This window comes from Fusarium coffeatum, assembly GCF_003316985.1.
Source record: "Fusarium coffeatum strain FIESC_28 chromosome Unknown BRIP53273_contig_209, whole genome shotgun sequence".
NCBI classification, from domain to species: Eukaryota; Fungi; Ascomycota; class Sordariomycetes; order Hypocreales; family Nectriaceae; genus Fusarium; species Fusarium coffeatum.
In genome coordinates, this window is record NW_022158002.1 from 1 (window position 1) to 11,001 (window position 11,001).

The 11,001-nt window shown below is 49.0% G+C and overlaps 5 protein-coding genes across 5 annotated transcripts; 1 reads left to right on the forward strand and 4 right to left on the reverse strand.

Annotated features, from left to right (window-relative positions):
• Positions 1 to 126: 126 nt before the first annotated feature.
• Positions 127 to 2,604, reverse strand: FIESC28_08682 (uncharacterized protein; the record flags this gene model as incomplete). Its single annotated transcript, XM_031162820.1, has 1 exon — positions 127 to 2,604. One exon carries the CDS (start codon positions 2,602 to 2,604, stop codon positions 127 to 129), a length of 2,478 nt encoding a protein of 825 aa, XP_031013117.1.
• A 377-nt stretch (positions 2,605 to 2,981) lies between these two features.
• Positions 2,982 to 3,481, forward strand: FIESC28_08683 (uncharacterized protein; the record flags this gene model as incomplete). Its single annotated transcript, XM_031162821.1, has 3 exons — positions 2,982 to 2,986; positions 3,039 to 3,082; positions 3,162 to 3,481. 3 exons carry the CDS (start codon positions 2,982 to 2,984, stop codon positions 3,479 to 3,481), a joined length of 369 nt encoding a protein of 122 aa, XP_031013118.1.
• Positions 3,482 to 3,659: 178 nt separating this feature from the next.
• On the reverse strand, positions 3,660 to 4,681 carry FIESC28_08684 (uncharacterized protein; the record flags this gene model as incomplete). The annotated part of the gene is made up of 5 exons (XM_031162822.1): positions 3,660 to 3,990; positions 4,044 to 4,431; positions 4,488 to 4,540; positions 4,590 to 4,596; positions 4,651 to 4,681. 5 exons carry the CDS (start codon positions 4,679 to 4,681, stop codon positions 3,660 to 3,662), a joined length of 810 nt encoding a protein of 269 aa, XP_031013119.1.
• Positions 4,682 to 6,251: 1,570 nt separating this feature from the next.
• Positions 6,252 to 6,918, reverse strand: FIESC28_08685 (uncharacterized protein; the record flags this gene model as incomplete). Its single annotated transcript, XM_031162823.1, has 2 exons — positions 6,252 to 6,803; positions 6,859 to 6,918. The coding sequence occupies 2 exons, from the start codon at positions 6,916 to 6,918 to the stop codon at positions 6,252 to 6,254; spliced, it is 612 nt and encodes a 203-aa protein (XP_031013120.1).
• A 1,420-nt stretch (positions 6,919 to 8,338) lies between these two features.
• On the reverse strand, positions 8,339 to 10,170 carry FIESC28_08686 (uncharacterized protein; the record flags this gene model as incomplete). Its single annotated transcript, XM_031162824.1, has 2 exons — positions 8,339 to 8,371; positions 8,536 to 10,170. The coding sequence occupies 2 exons, from the start codon at positions 10,168 to 10,170 to the stop codon at positions 8,339 to 8,341; spliced, it is 1,668 nt and encodes a 555-aa protein (XP_031013121.1).
• Positions 10,171 to 11,001: the final 831 nt, after the last annotated feature.

Consider the following 11,001-nt stretch of genomic DNA (forward strand, 5'->3'; position numbering starts at 1 on the left):
AAAAAAAAAAAAAAAAAAACATGATCGTTGATAACTTCGCGCAAACTCCGAGCATATAGGCTCGCTTCGATACCGTCCAATAATACACCCATCCCTTCTATTATCCGATTTCCAATTTCTTCTCTATTACTGCGCTGCGGCGCGTCTCGCATTCTCACGTCCAATCTTCTTGAAGAAGGCATTGCTGTCCGCCTTCTTCCGCTTCGTCGACATCTTTTTGTTTTGCTCGATGTATGCCATGTCCTGGCCACCACTGAGCTCACCAAGGGTACCCGCCGTTCGTCGTGCTCCCTTCTTCTTTTTGCGCCCCATGGTGCCTTGATGAAACATGTCATCGTTGGGGTCATCCTCCTCCATACTCTCATTCTCCACAAGCACCTTCTGCAATAGCTCCCGACGCTCCGAGACATCGGCAAATGCCAGACCGGGAGTCTTCTCGATGTTGGCGAGCTGCGTAATAACCTTGAAGGCATATCCTTGATCAACAAGGAAAGCTTGACGCTTAGAGGAGAAGTACATTTCTTGTGTATCCTTTGAAACTAGCGAGTAGAAAAAGGCGTTGAAACCTTCGTCATTACGTCGCTTGGCTCTAAGAATACGACCTAAACGCTGCGCCTCTTGACGACGGGAACCGTAGTGCGAAGAGATTTGAATGAGGCACGTCGCTTCGGGTAAATCAAGAGATGTATCTCCAATCTTGGACAAGAAGAGAGTGTTGACGTTAGGGTTGTGCTGGAAGTTCTCCAGCACTTGTAAACGTTCTGCTTGGCCGGTACCACCGAAAATGTATGCCTTCTGGAGCTTCAGAGCATACGCCTTCAGAGCATACACATTGTCTGAGAAAACGATGATTTTATCTCCACGCGACTCGTGATAGTTGATGAGATATTGGCAAGCCTGGAACTTTCGAGGATTCATGATATAGAGTAGGCCCTTCTTTCGGCTCGGTGCCTTGAGGTACTGGTCGTAAAACTCGGTAGGCATTGGGCACCAGACTTCGGCACACTGAACTCTGGCGATGTGTCCTTGCTTTGAAAGCTCCATCCAGTTGGCTTCGAAGAGCTTTGGCCCGATCAGGAAGTTAAGATCCGAAATCTTGTCATCTTCTCGTAGAAGAGTTGCCGTAAGACCGAGCTTAGAGTGAGTCTTGATCGAGGAAGTCACCTTTCTGAAAATGTTGGCGGGCACGACGTGCACCTCGTCCAGGAGCATAAGACCCCATTCTCGACCAGTCAAGAACTTCATCATCTTCTCCGCATCATAGGATCGAGCTCGGGATTGTGTGACCATTGCATATGTCGTGACAATGATACCTGTGCTTCCAGTAAAGACATTGTTCTTGGAGTCGGAGGTGAAAGCGACAATGTCGTCGGGGTTAATGTTGGACCACTTCAAGAACTCGTTTCGCCATTGTACAACTGACATGGAACTTGTGCACAAAACAATCACGCCCTTCTTGATGGTGCAGGCTGCTGTGATGCCTACCAGCGTCTTTCCAGCACCACAAGGGAGGACAATCAGTCCACTCTTCGCGCGTCCGTTACCAAACATCTTACTGAGACTCTTCTCCTGGTAAGGTCGAATTTGAGTACCTGGTTTAAGATCGATATCCAGATTGGCATTTGCCTCATCTCTTCGGAAATCATACTCTTCAAGGACAGGGTATCCCAGGTTCAAGCATTCCTTTTGTACGGTTTCGACGTCTTTATCTGCAATCTCGAAGGAATGCGTCACTTCCTGATCCTCATCATCTTCCTCATTAAGCGTCGCAAAAACCTCGCCCTCCTGGACAGGCTGTCCGTCTTTGCCTTGTTCGCCTGATTGGCCAAGAGCATTCGCCTGCTTCACTCCTGCCGCATTCTGGGTACCAGGAATGACAAGACCACCGATCTTAGGCGCCACTGATGTCGTGATCTCTTCTGTGCCTTGAACACGTAAGGGTCCGATCCTGGGGTTCTTGAGAAGGGTTTGGAGCATGTTTGGGTCGGGACTTTCGACGTAGTACTTGGTATTCTTGAGGACCAACTTCACCTTGCCGTAACTCTGAGTACAGCTGGTAATGAAGTTTCGAATTTCATCTGGCAAAGGCGTCTTAAGGAATCGGTCTAAAGTGTTGATGATATCCTCTGGCGAAAGTCCAACGGAGACGGCAGCGTACAGACTGTGTGTTGTGAGAGCGTACTCGTGCATGAAGGTCGGTCGTGACAGGGGCTCGGAGATTGTGATCAAGAAATCTTGGGCTTGCTCCGCCAGAGGGTTAAAACTCTCCAAGATGATGCGACCTTTCTGAGGATCAATCCAAAGAGGTCGATTCTGGTGGTCCTTCTTTAATACCAGGTAGGAGAAATCACGGTCGCCAAAGATATGTGGGAGAGGATCCCGAATCGCGTGTCTCTTCTGGTAGCGATCCAGGGAAAATATATCTATGTTTTTATTCAAGTCACGTTCCAGAGCCTCGTCAATAGGTGCCTCATCCTCGTCCGGCACCTCATCATTGCTATCGATCGTTCGTGGCGTTGCAGCACCAGGCGTTGACATCCGCGAAGACCGGCCGACTTTCGCTCCGCCTTGCACAGCGCCGCCAGCTTTCCTCTTGGGCGGCATATTTGTCGTGATGGCGGGCGGTTTGATGGTCGTGGCAGTTGTCGTGTTGGGGATTAGGAATATGGGAAGCAGGAAAGTTGAAGCTTGGAAGAATGCGCCCAGGCGTTCATGATGAGCGTCACAGAACTATGATGACTAATATTTTTAGGTGGGGACATGCTCTGCCTGGTAGTTCGCCTCGCTGCGCTGCGGATTTAGCGTCGTGTCAGGGGCCCAGGCAGTTTAAAGTGTCTGAATAATACAGAGTACACCCCGCCAAAACTCTCGAACTTTCGTCTAAACTTGAGTTACAACTGCCTATTTGCAGTCACCGCAATTCTGAATTATTCATAAGAACCCTTTCAGAAGCTCAAGGCCAGTTCTTTTCATTTGCAAACATGTGGTAAGATAAAGACTCTATGCCAGTGTGTGAATTAAAACTGATGATTATCTAGCAAACATATTCTCAACGCGCAGGTCGCCGTCCGATCTCCATGCTGTACGTTGAACGTTGGCGAAGTTGACGCTCGCAACTTCTCGGTGCCCTCTAAGATTTTGGAAGCTAATTTTGTAATCAGGCAGAAAATGGTTTGACTGCGTTGAGTGCCACGGTGAACAAGAGAACCACCCTCTCAAGGAAAGCTTCGAAATGATCTTCGCTTGCAAGAAGTGCAGGAAGTGTTTCCGAAAGGACATTAAGGAGTTTGAAGAAGCCGACGAGTTCTGTCCCCACTGCGATAACCACTTTGTCATCGAGGCGAAAACCCCCCAGGCGGCCCTGTCAATCGAAAGCGAAGACGTGCGAATGGACAACAAGATGCTTAAGGATGAGAGACAAAAGACCAGAGGAATTAGGTCTATCTTTGACCCGTCAGACGATGCCGACAAGCTAGGATAATTGGAGACTAGACAATAGGGCAAAACTCACGGCGTTCAGGGTACATAGCGAGTTGTCACTTACGTGGGGAACAAAGATAGAATGCATCCCGTCATTACTTATGTTAATACAATGGCACTGGGCACTGATTCTAGAGACCCAATGCACTTGTCTATGTGTCCCTTCCCCATATGTCTCTTTATTCCGCAGCAGAATCATCCTGAGATCTGGTTAGGATGGCAGCACTTCCAGTGCCAGGGGTCCGGCCCGTCTTCTTCTTAGCAGCCTCTTCCTGCTTCTCCTGCTCGATCTCCTTGACGTAACCTTCGATCTCTGATGTGGGAAGTGTCTCAATAGTAGCACCTGGCGCCATCAAAGAGATCTCGATGTTCTTTGCCCCAGTTTGGACAACCTCAAGCAGCGACTTGATTGCCAGTCGAATGGTTGCCTCTCGGTTCATATCCTCTTTGTAGTTTCGCTCGAGGAACTCACGAACGGTCTTGCTTGAACGTCCGATGGCATTTGCTTTCCTGTGAAAGAGTCAGCTTGTCGAATTCGACTTAGAAATTCCCAAGTGTCTTACCATGCGGAGTAGATACCAGAAGGCTCGGTCTGGTAGAGTCGGGGGACGTCGCTGCCGTGGTCAAAACCGACAATCAGGGTGCTAATACCGAATGGTCGGACACCACCAGCTTGTGTGTATCGCTGCTGAACACCGGCGACATATTTGGTGATGTAATCGATGGTGACAGGGTCTTCGACGGAGAGACGGTGGGACTGTGCCTCTAACCGCGCCTTGTCGACAAGGATACGAGCGTCTGCGTTTAGACCAGCGAAGGCGAGAGCAACGTGGTGGTCGAGAAGTTGGATTTTGGAAGGCGTAATGCGAGTATCTTGAAGCTTCATAGCAGAGCGCTTCTCACATCCTAGCACGACAACATCGGTACCTTTGACACCGACAGCACATGTACCTATCAAGAGTATAAGCCACTGCGATAATGATATCAGTCAACGACCTGTAACACACCTCGCTTGACAGCTTCACCAGCATATTCGACTTGGAAAACGTGACCGTCGGGACTGATAGCATGTTAGGGAGCTTCGCGTGGAGTTTTACTATGAAACCAACCTGAAGACTGGATCTCTAGTTAGCGATGTATCATTAACCGTAGGACGCTATTGGAACTCACCCGACAGAGCTCTGTCGTATCCGGAAGCCATGGTGAAGGTTTAGAATGGGTTGGTTTCGAGGATTCCGTGCTTGAGAGTAATTCGTAATGCTTTATTCGTGTGGTGAAAGCGAATCGAGGGGTTGGTGCTAGATTTGGTCGATGAGTGTTGACGTTGATGTGCTGGGGTGCTAAGCTTCGTCAGAACGGCAGCCTGCCAGTTACCTGCGGACAGGAAGGCTGAGAGCTGGAGCTCCCCAGCGGACAGCAACCATGCCGGAATAGCTATCTTCCGATATCCGTCACGGTGTGTACAGAGCTGCGCACCAGTCTACGCACTGTACATCTCTCATCCATATACACGTTCATGAATTCATATGAATATCTTGGCAACTACTTTTTCTACCCCGGACAATATGATCAGGTCACCGATAGATCACGGCTCTATAGCTTAGCAAATCTTTTTGTTCCATTATATTTTATCATATCTTACGACATTCTGGCCCCAATATCTGGCACAAGTCTCCCAGTCCGTCCTCCTTTTTATAACCTACCAGGCATCTCAAACTATTCTAAGGGAACGATTCTATTGTCAGTCCCGCGACATGGCGAATATGAAAATGCAAAGGAGCGATGGAGTTTCAGGAGTATAGCTTTGAAGAACATATCGACGTTATCTTGTTCAGAAAGTCGCAACTTCGGACCACTTTTGGCTTTGCAAAATGCCAGCGACATGCTGCCCTTTCTCAGCTAATCGCGATCGGAAGTTATCAATCCACATTATCTCCATCAGGCCATCCTGCGAAGTCGTATGGATATCTCTGTATAGATCCATTGCTACTTTCATCGGCATGATCAGCATGTCAGGCTGGGCTATCTCATGGAGGACCGAATCCAGCCCACGGCAGATGTCTGCAGCAAAGAGACGTCCTTGCTGGTAGAGAGTGATATCGATCTGCAGGTCGTACGGCAAGTCGACCCATGTACCCGGATATACATCAACAACCGGCTGGTATATGATCCGATGCAGGGTCTCAATACATTGATGAAAAAGTATTTTCGTCATCCAATAATATAGGAATGCAAGGCCCGTGTTGCCATCTTTGAAGGTATACAAATTCGAGAACGGAATGAGACCGCCAGGGCTTATGATCTCGTCAGCCCAATAAGCCATGGGGCATTCGTAGCTAGGTCGGTTCGCCATTTGGAACCAAGCATTGAAGTGTCTTTCAAGTGCAAGACAATTTCGAAGCAGCTGTTGAGCGTGATGCCGACGACTGAGCGTGGCGTCCAATGGCATGATATGGTCGACCTGTGCAAATATAGCTGGCAAGAAAAGTGCGTGATCCAAGAGGCTATCCAGGAGAGATTTTGGGTGTCTTTGCCACGGAATTGTTTTCCAGTCATTGGACGATACAAAGGTATCCTGTCGCCTGAGAAGAGCAAACCCTGTCTTGTTTTCACTCAGTACAAGAGAAGTGACAGCTTCGAGCACTACTTACGGCTAGAGGCCGATATATCCGGACGAAAAAGTGGTGATTGGGAAAATGGGCAAAGTAAGCCGGACCCAACCTTTTTACCTGATTAGATCCAGATTCGCCGAATGCATATGCCGTTTCATGCTAACTGGTGTCAGTGATGGTTTGATCGAGACTATATTCGACGGTTTCTGCACCAACCTCAAAGAAGAAGACGCAGTAATTCTGTTCCGAGTCATCTTGTTCATGGACATCTGGTAGTCTTGCTAAGCATTGTGCCCTAACATCGAGGTCTCCCTCGCCCACCCAGGGTTGCAGCTCATTCGGTGTATATGGCGGGAACGTGATGTGGAAAGGCGCAGACTCATCCTCCGTTGACTTGTCTGGCAATATATGTGGGAGTTTGATGTTCAAGGCCGAAACGAGAACTGAGTATTCGACTCCTTGACTGGACATTCGTGTATGGTCCTCCCAAGCTGAGGAAAGCGGTTGGATTGGGGTGATGTCGCGTGCTCTGGTTGATTGTTCGAATGGTGGTGACCTTCGCTTCTTTGAAGACGAACCTTTCTTGGGATGAGAGGCCACTCTACCCTTGTTCTGCGGTGTTCCGGTGATGAAGACTCGTTCCCTCTCATATCCTTCACATTCTCTTCCGCTAGCCAGGCACTTCTGGCAGTATGGCCTCTCATTGCTGCACTGGTTGTTGTTAATTCAACTTGGACATTCACAATTAATGGATGACAGAACAAACCTTGACTCTCCTGCGTCGGCACGTCTCGCAGCCTTTATATTTTCCAGGAACACCAACCATGGCGAGGACTTGAATAAAAACAATGGATTCATGAATCAGGTATGTCGTTGTCGCAACTTGTGTTCGAGGCAGCTTTAATTATAATTAAGCAGTTTGGGTTACAACCAGGATCTCGGCAACGCCGTCTACGATGCTGCAACTAGACACTTACCGGCATTCGTTGCAATGAGGCATCCCTTCTATGTTTATCACCCCACACATCACAGAAGTCCATTATTCCACACATGCATAAGGGCTTGGGTTATTCAGTATCTACTGCAGGTTGGGTCACCTCCTTCACCTCGGAGATTCAAAGATGTCTCCTTACATAGTAACTACCTGCGATGGTTTCATGTCGTAAACGAGACCCAGCTTATACAACGAATAAGACGAACCAAACACTTGGAATCAGCCCAAGCTGGGTGGAAGCCAGGCTGCTTACGTATCCACACAACATGCCTCGCAAACCTGAGCTTGCAAGGACTGGGCATGACGAAACAGGCTGTGCTGCGGAATCAAGTGGCCTGGACATGAGTGACGATCCCAGATGAGGGAGATGGTCTATAGCGGGGACTTTGGGACAAGCTCGTGACATGGCTTAAACAAGCAACCGAGCGGTCTTCATCGATAGAGGAACTTTTGGTCTAGCGTATCGGCATGTGTGGAGAAGTTGTCTCTTAGCTGCAGCAGTCTGCAGTCCCCGCCCCATAAGGCTGACAGGGAGGTCTGTGTTGATGGGTGGTAGTGGCTGCTCGTTGGTTGTCGGTTCATTAGAGCTGAAGCTTGCTTGTTGGTGTAGGCCGTAGGGTGAGGGTAAGTCTGACAGATTCCTAATTGTCGTGGGAAATTAACACTCAGATTCCTCCTATCAAAGACAGGACAGCGAAGGGTGCAATGGGACACTGCCAACACATTGACGTCGGGGAGGTTGATACATTGACTATTGACCCGATATTCAGCCATAGTCATATACGACATATTCCTGATGATGAACCATGGACAGGCCTTGGCAGTTGTTTTGGTGAATACGCTTTTGCGCATCTATTATCGCATAAAACCTTGACTTGATAGTGAACAAGAGGCTCAGAAATTCCGGAACTGTCTTCGCTCCATGGATCAACCATTATTCTATTGACCGAAATTCTTTGTTAATTTTTCCAAATACCCATCCAACCAATGTACATTTTCATGCTCAGATGCTATTGACGTTGTAAACACATGGCTCTTACAGCCGCAGTGCGGCGCAGCATTGCTCATACCATGTTTTGGGCGGTATCATTCAATGTGCCTGCGCATTGTGATTCGCTCCGTCGAAACCACGATCTACTATGGAGGTGGAATCAATTGAGCAAGCCGTACGTACTGTATGACGCTGCAGAGCAAGGGGTAAGATATGCATATGTATGTTGTCACTCGGATACGAAACCAAGAGACCAGGGTATCAGATATACTTGTAGGGGTTCATGATGCCATTCTGGGTCAGATGTCAGCCCTAAGGTCGGGGAAAATGCAACGGACAAGAGAAAAACAACGCAGGAAACCCTGTAGGGCTGAATATACGACATGTGTGACAGGAACAGACGCGGGAACTGACTGAAAAAGAGAACGGGAAAGAACGCATGAAGGGGTGAAACTTACAGGATCAAAAAGGTTCTTAATCTGCTTCATGACATTAATCGTGGTGTCGTCTCGGCTGTAGCCGATGTACTTCTTCTTTGCAAGTCCCAATCCATGCTCAGCGCTGATGCTTCCATTACGCTTCTGGATCCACTCATACACCCAAGGCTCCAAAGCCTTCTCCACGGCGGGATCATATCTGCGCACGGGAATATTGAGATGCAAGTTGGAGTCTCCCATATGCCCATAGCCTAGAACGTCAACAACGGGGTGGTCGGGTGTGTCACCAAGCAGGCCAGCATCAGTCATACGAGCCTTCGTATCCTCGACGAGCTGGTACATCTCGTCGAGGGGAATTGAGATATCGTACTTGTAGGTACCACCCCAATGGCCGAGACACTCGGTGATGCCCTCACGCCAACCCCACAAGTTACGAAGTTGTGTTTCATCTTGGGCAACGACACCATCAGCAATAACCTCACGAGTCATGACATCCTCGAGGAAAGCCTCGAGCTTCGCGTAGTCGTGCTCTCCATTGGAGCCACTTGTCTCAATCAGGCAGTAGAAAGGGTACTCGCCCTCGAGAGGATGATCCTGACCCTTGACCTCTGACACGATTCTCTGGCTGCGGCCGTCCATCAGCTCGAAGGCGGACAGGATCTCCGACAGCTGCTTTTTAGCCTCACGGAAAGCAAGCTGAGCCTTATCATAAGACTCTAGGCCAAAGACGGCAACATTAACCGCAGGAGATCGCTGCGGGCACTGAATAGCGATCTTTGTGATAATACCCAAAGTTCCCTCAGCGCCAATGAAGAGCTGCTTAATATCGTAGCCAGTGTTGTTCTTGCGCAGGGTGCACAAGTCATTGATGATGGTGCCGTTAGGCAGAACAGCCTCAACACCAAGCACAGTACCGTGCAAACTGCCGTAACGGAGCAGTCGCAGACCGCCAGCGTTTGTGGCAACGTTTCCTCCGACGTGGCATGAGCCCTTGGCGCCGAGGTCAAGAGGAAAGATATAACCCTTTTTGGCAAGGTACGTATCGACGGCCTCAAGGACACAGCCAGCGTCAATAACGAGAGAGCCGCTGACCTCGTCAAAGGAGCGGATCTCGTTCATGCGGGACATGCTAATGACGATCTCGTCGAAAACGGGAACAGAGCCTCCGACAAGGCCTGTATTTCCACCCTGGGGGACAACAGCCAGACGCTGTTCATTGCAGTACTTGAGGACGGCGCTTACTTCCTCAGTGTTGCCTGGTCTCAAGACCAGCTTGGACTGTCCCTTGTACTTGTGCATCCAATCCTCGTTGTACATCTCAAAGTCGGCAGCGTCTACGCCGGTTCCATTGTTGATGCCGTCGATGATGGCGGAGGGGTTGTTACCCAAGATCTCCTTGAAGCGCGCGACATGTTCAGGCGTTACTTGAGCGAAGCGGGAGTCGCGCTCGAGTTGCGGGTACATCTCGGACGTCAGCTTGTTCTGCTGAGCCCTCGTGGGAGAAACGAGTCTCGCGGCTGTGGTCGAGAGGCATCGAGCAGAAGATTGGGAGTGGACGAGGCCTCTACCGAGAGCATTGGCCCTCAAAGAAGCAGTCCTCCTGCTACCAGAGGCGGGCGCTCTGAGGGCGCGAAATAGCTGTGAACGACAGGACATGATGGCGATTTGACTCTGAATCTAATTGGCCTTACAGGTCCTCTATTCGACGCCTCGATTGTATAGACTAATCAGACAGGAGAGCCTAAGAAATGGAATAAGAAAGAAACGAAGCTGTAATCTCGCCCCCAGCAACTTTTTTGTCGATGGATTGCGCAAGGCTAAGACTGGAACTGCGGAGCCCACTTCACTAACATCATACAATTACCTCCACTGGCAGGTACTGTGACCCGACACCGGCTCTATAAGTCACTGAAGAAATGGTTAACCATGGGCCTGTCACCTATAAGAAAGCAGCATAATTTATGGTATCGCCGTCATCGGATTCCATGACTTTATTTTCTTGGACGGTTCAAATTTTGTGTTCAGACGGGTCATTTCATCTTGTCAATCCAGAGTTCGTTGGCATCCATCCATCTTTAGTTCGGCATAATTAACCCTACGCCGAATTTAAACAATCACTAACAAGACGGCGAAGAAACAATTTTGCCGTCGACTTCAGCTGTACAGGCACCGTTATAATATAACAAATTCCTGTCTTGGACATCTCCTAGCGGTTGTGGTCTTCACATTCCTCACTTGCAGACAAAGGACCAATGCCAGAATAGCTGTAGAAATAAATTGAATCAATGACTTGTCAAGTCTGGTTTCTTCATGGTATTAACTTAAAAAGAACTACTCTCGTGACGGTGTGCCCAAAAAAAAGCGTGGGTAAAGCCGCCAATGTGGTTATCCTACCCTTCCAACCATAACAATCGCCCACTCTTTGGTATAACTCAATGGAATATTCATTTGCCAAAAGTCCCTCCGCCTTCGCCTGTACAAAAAAAA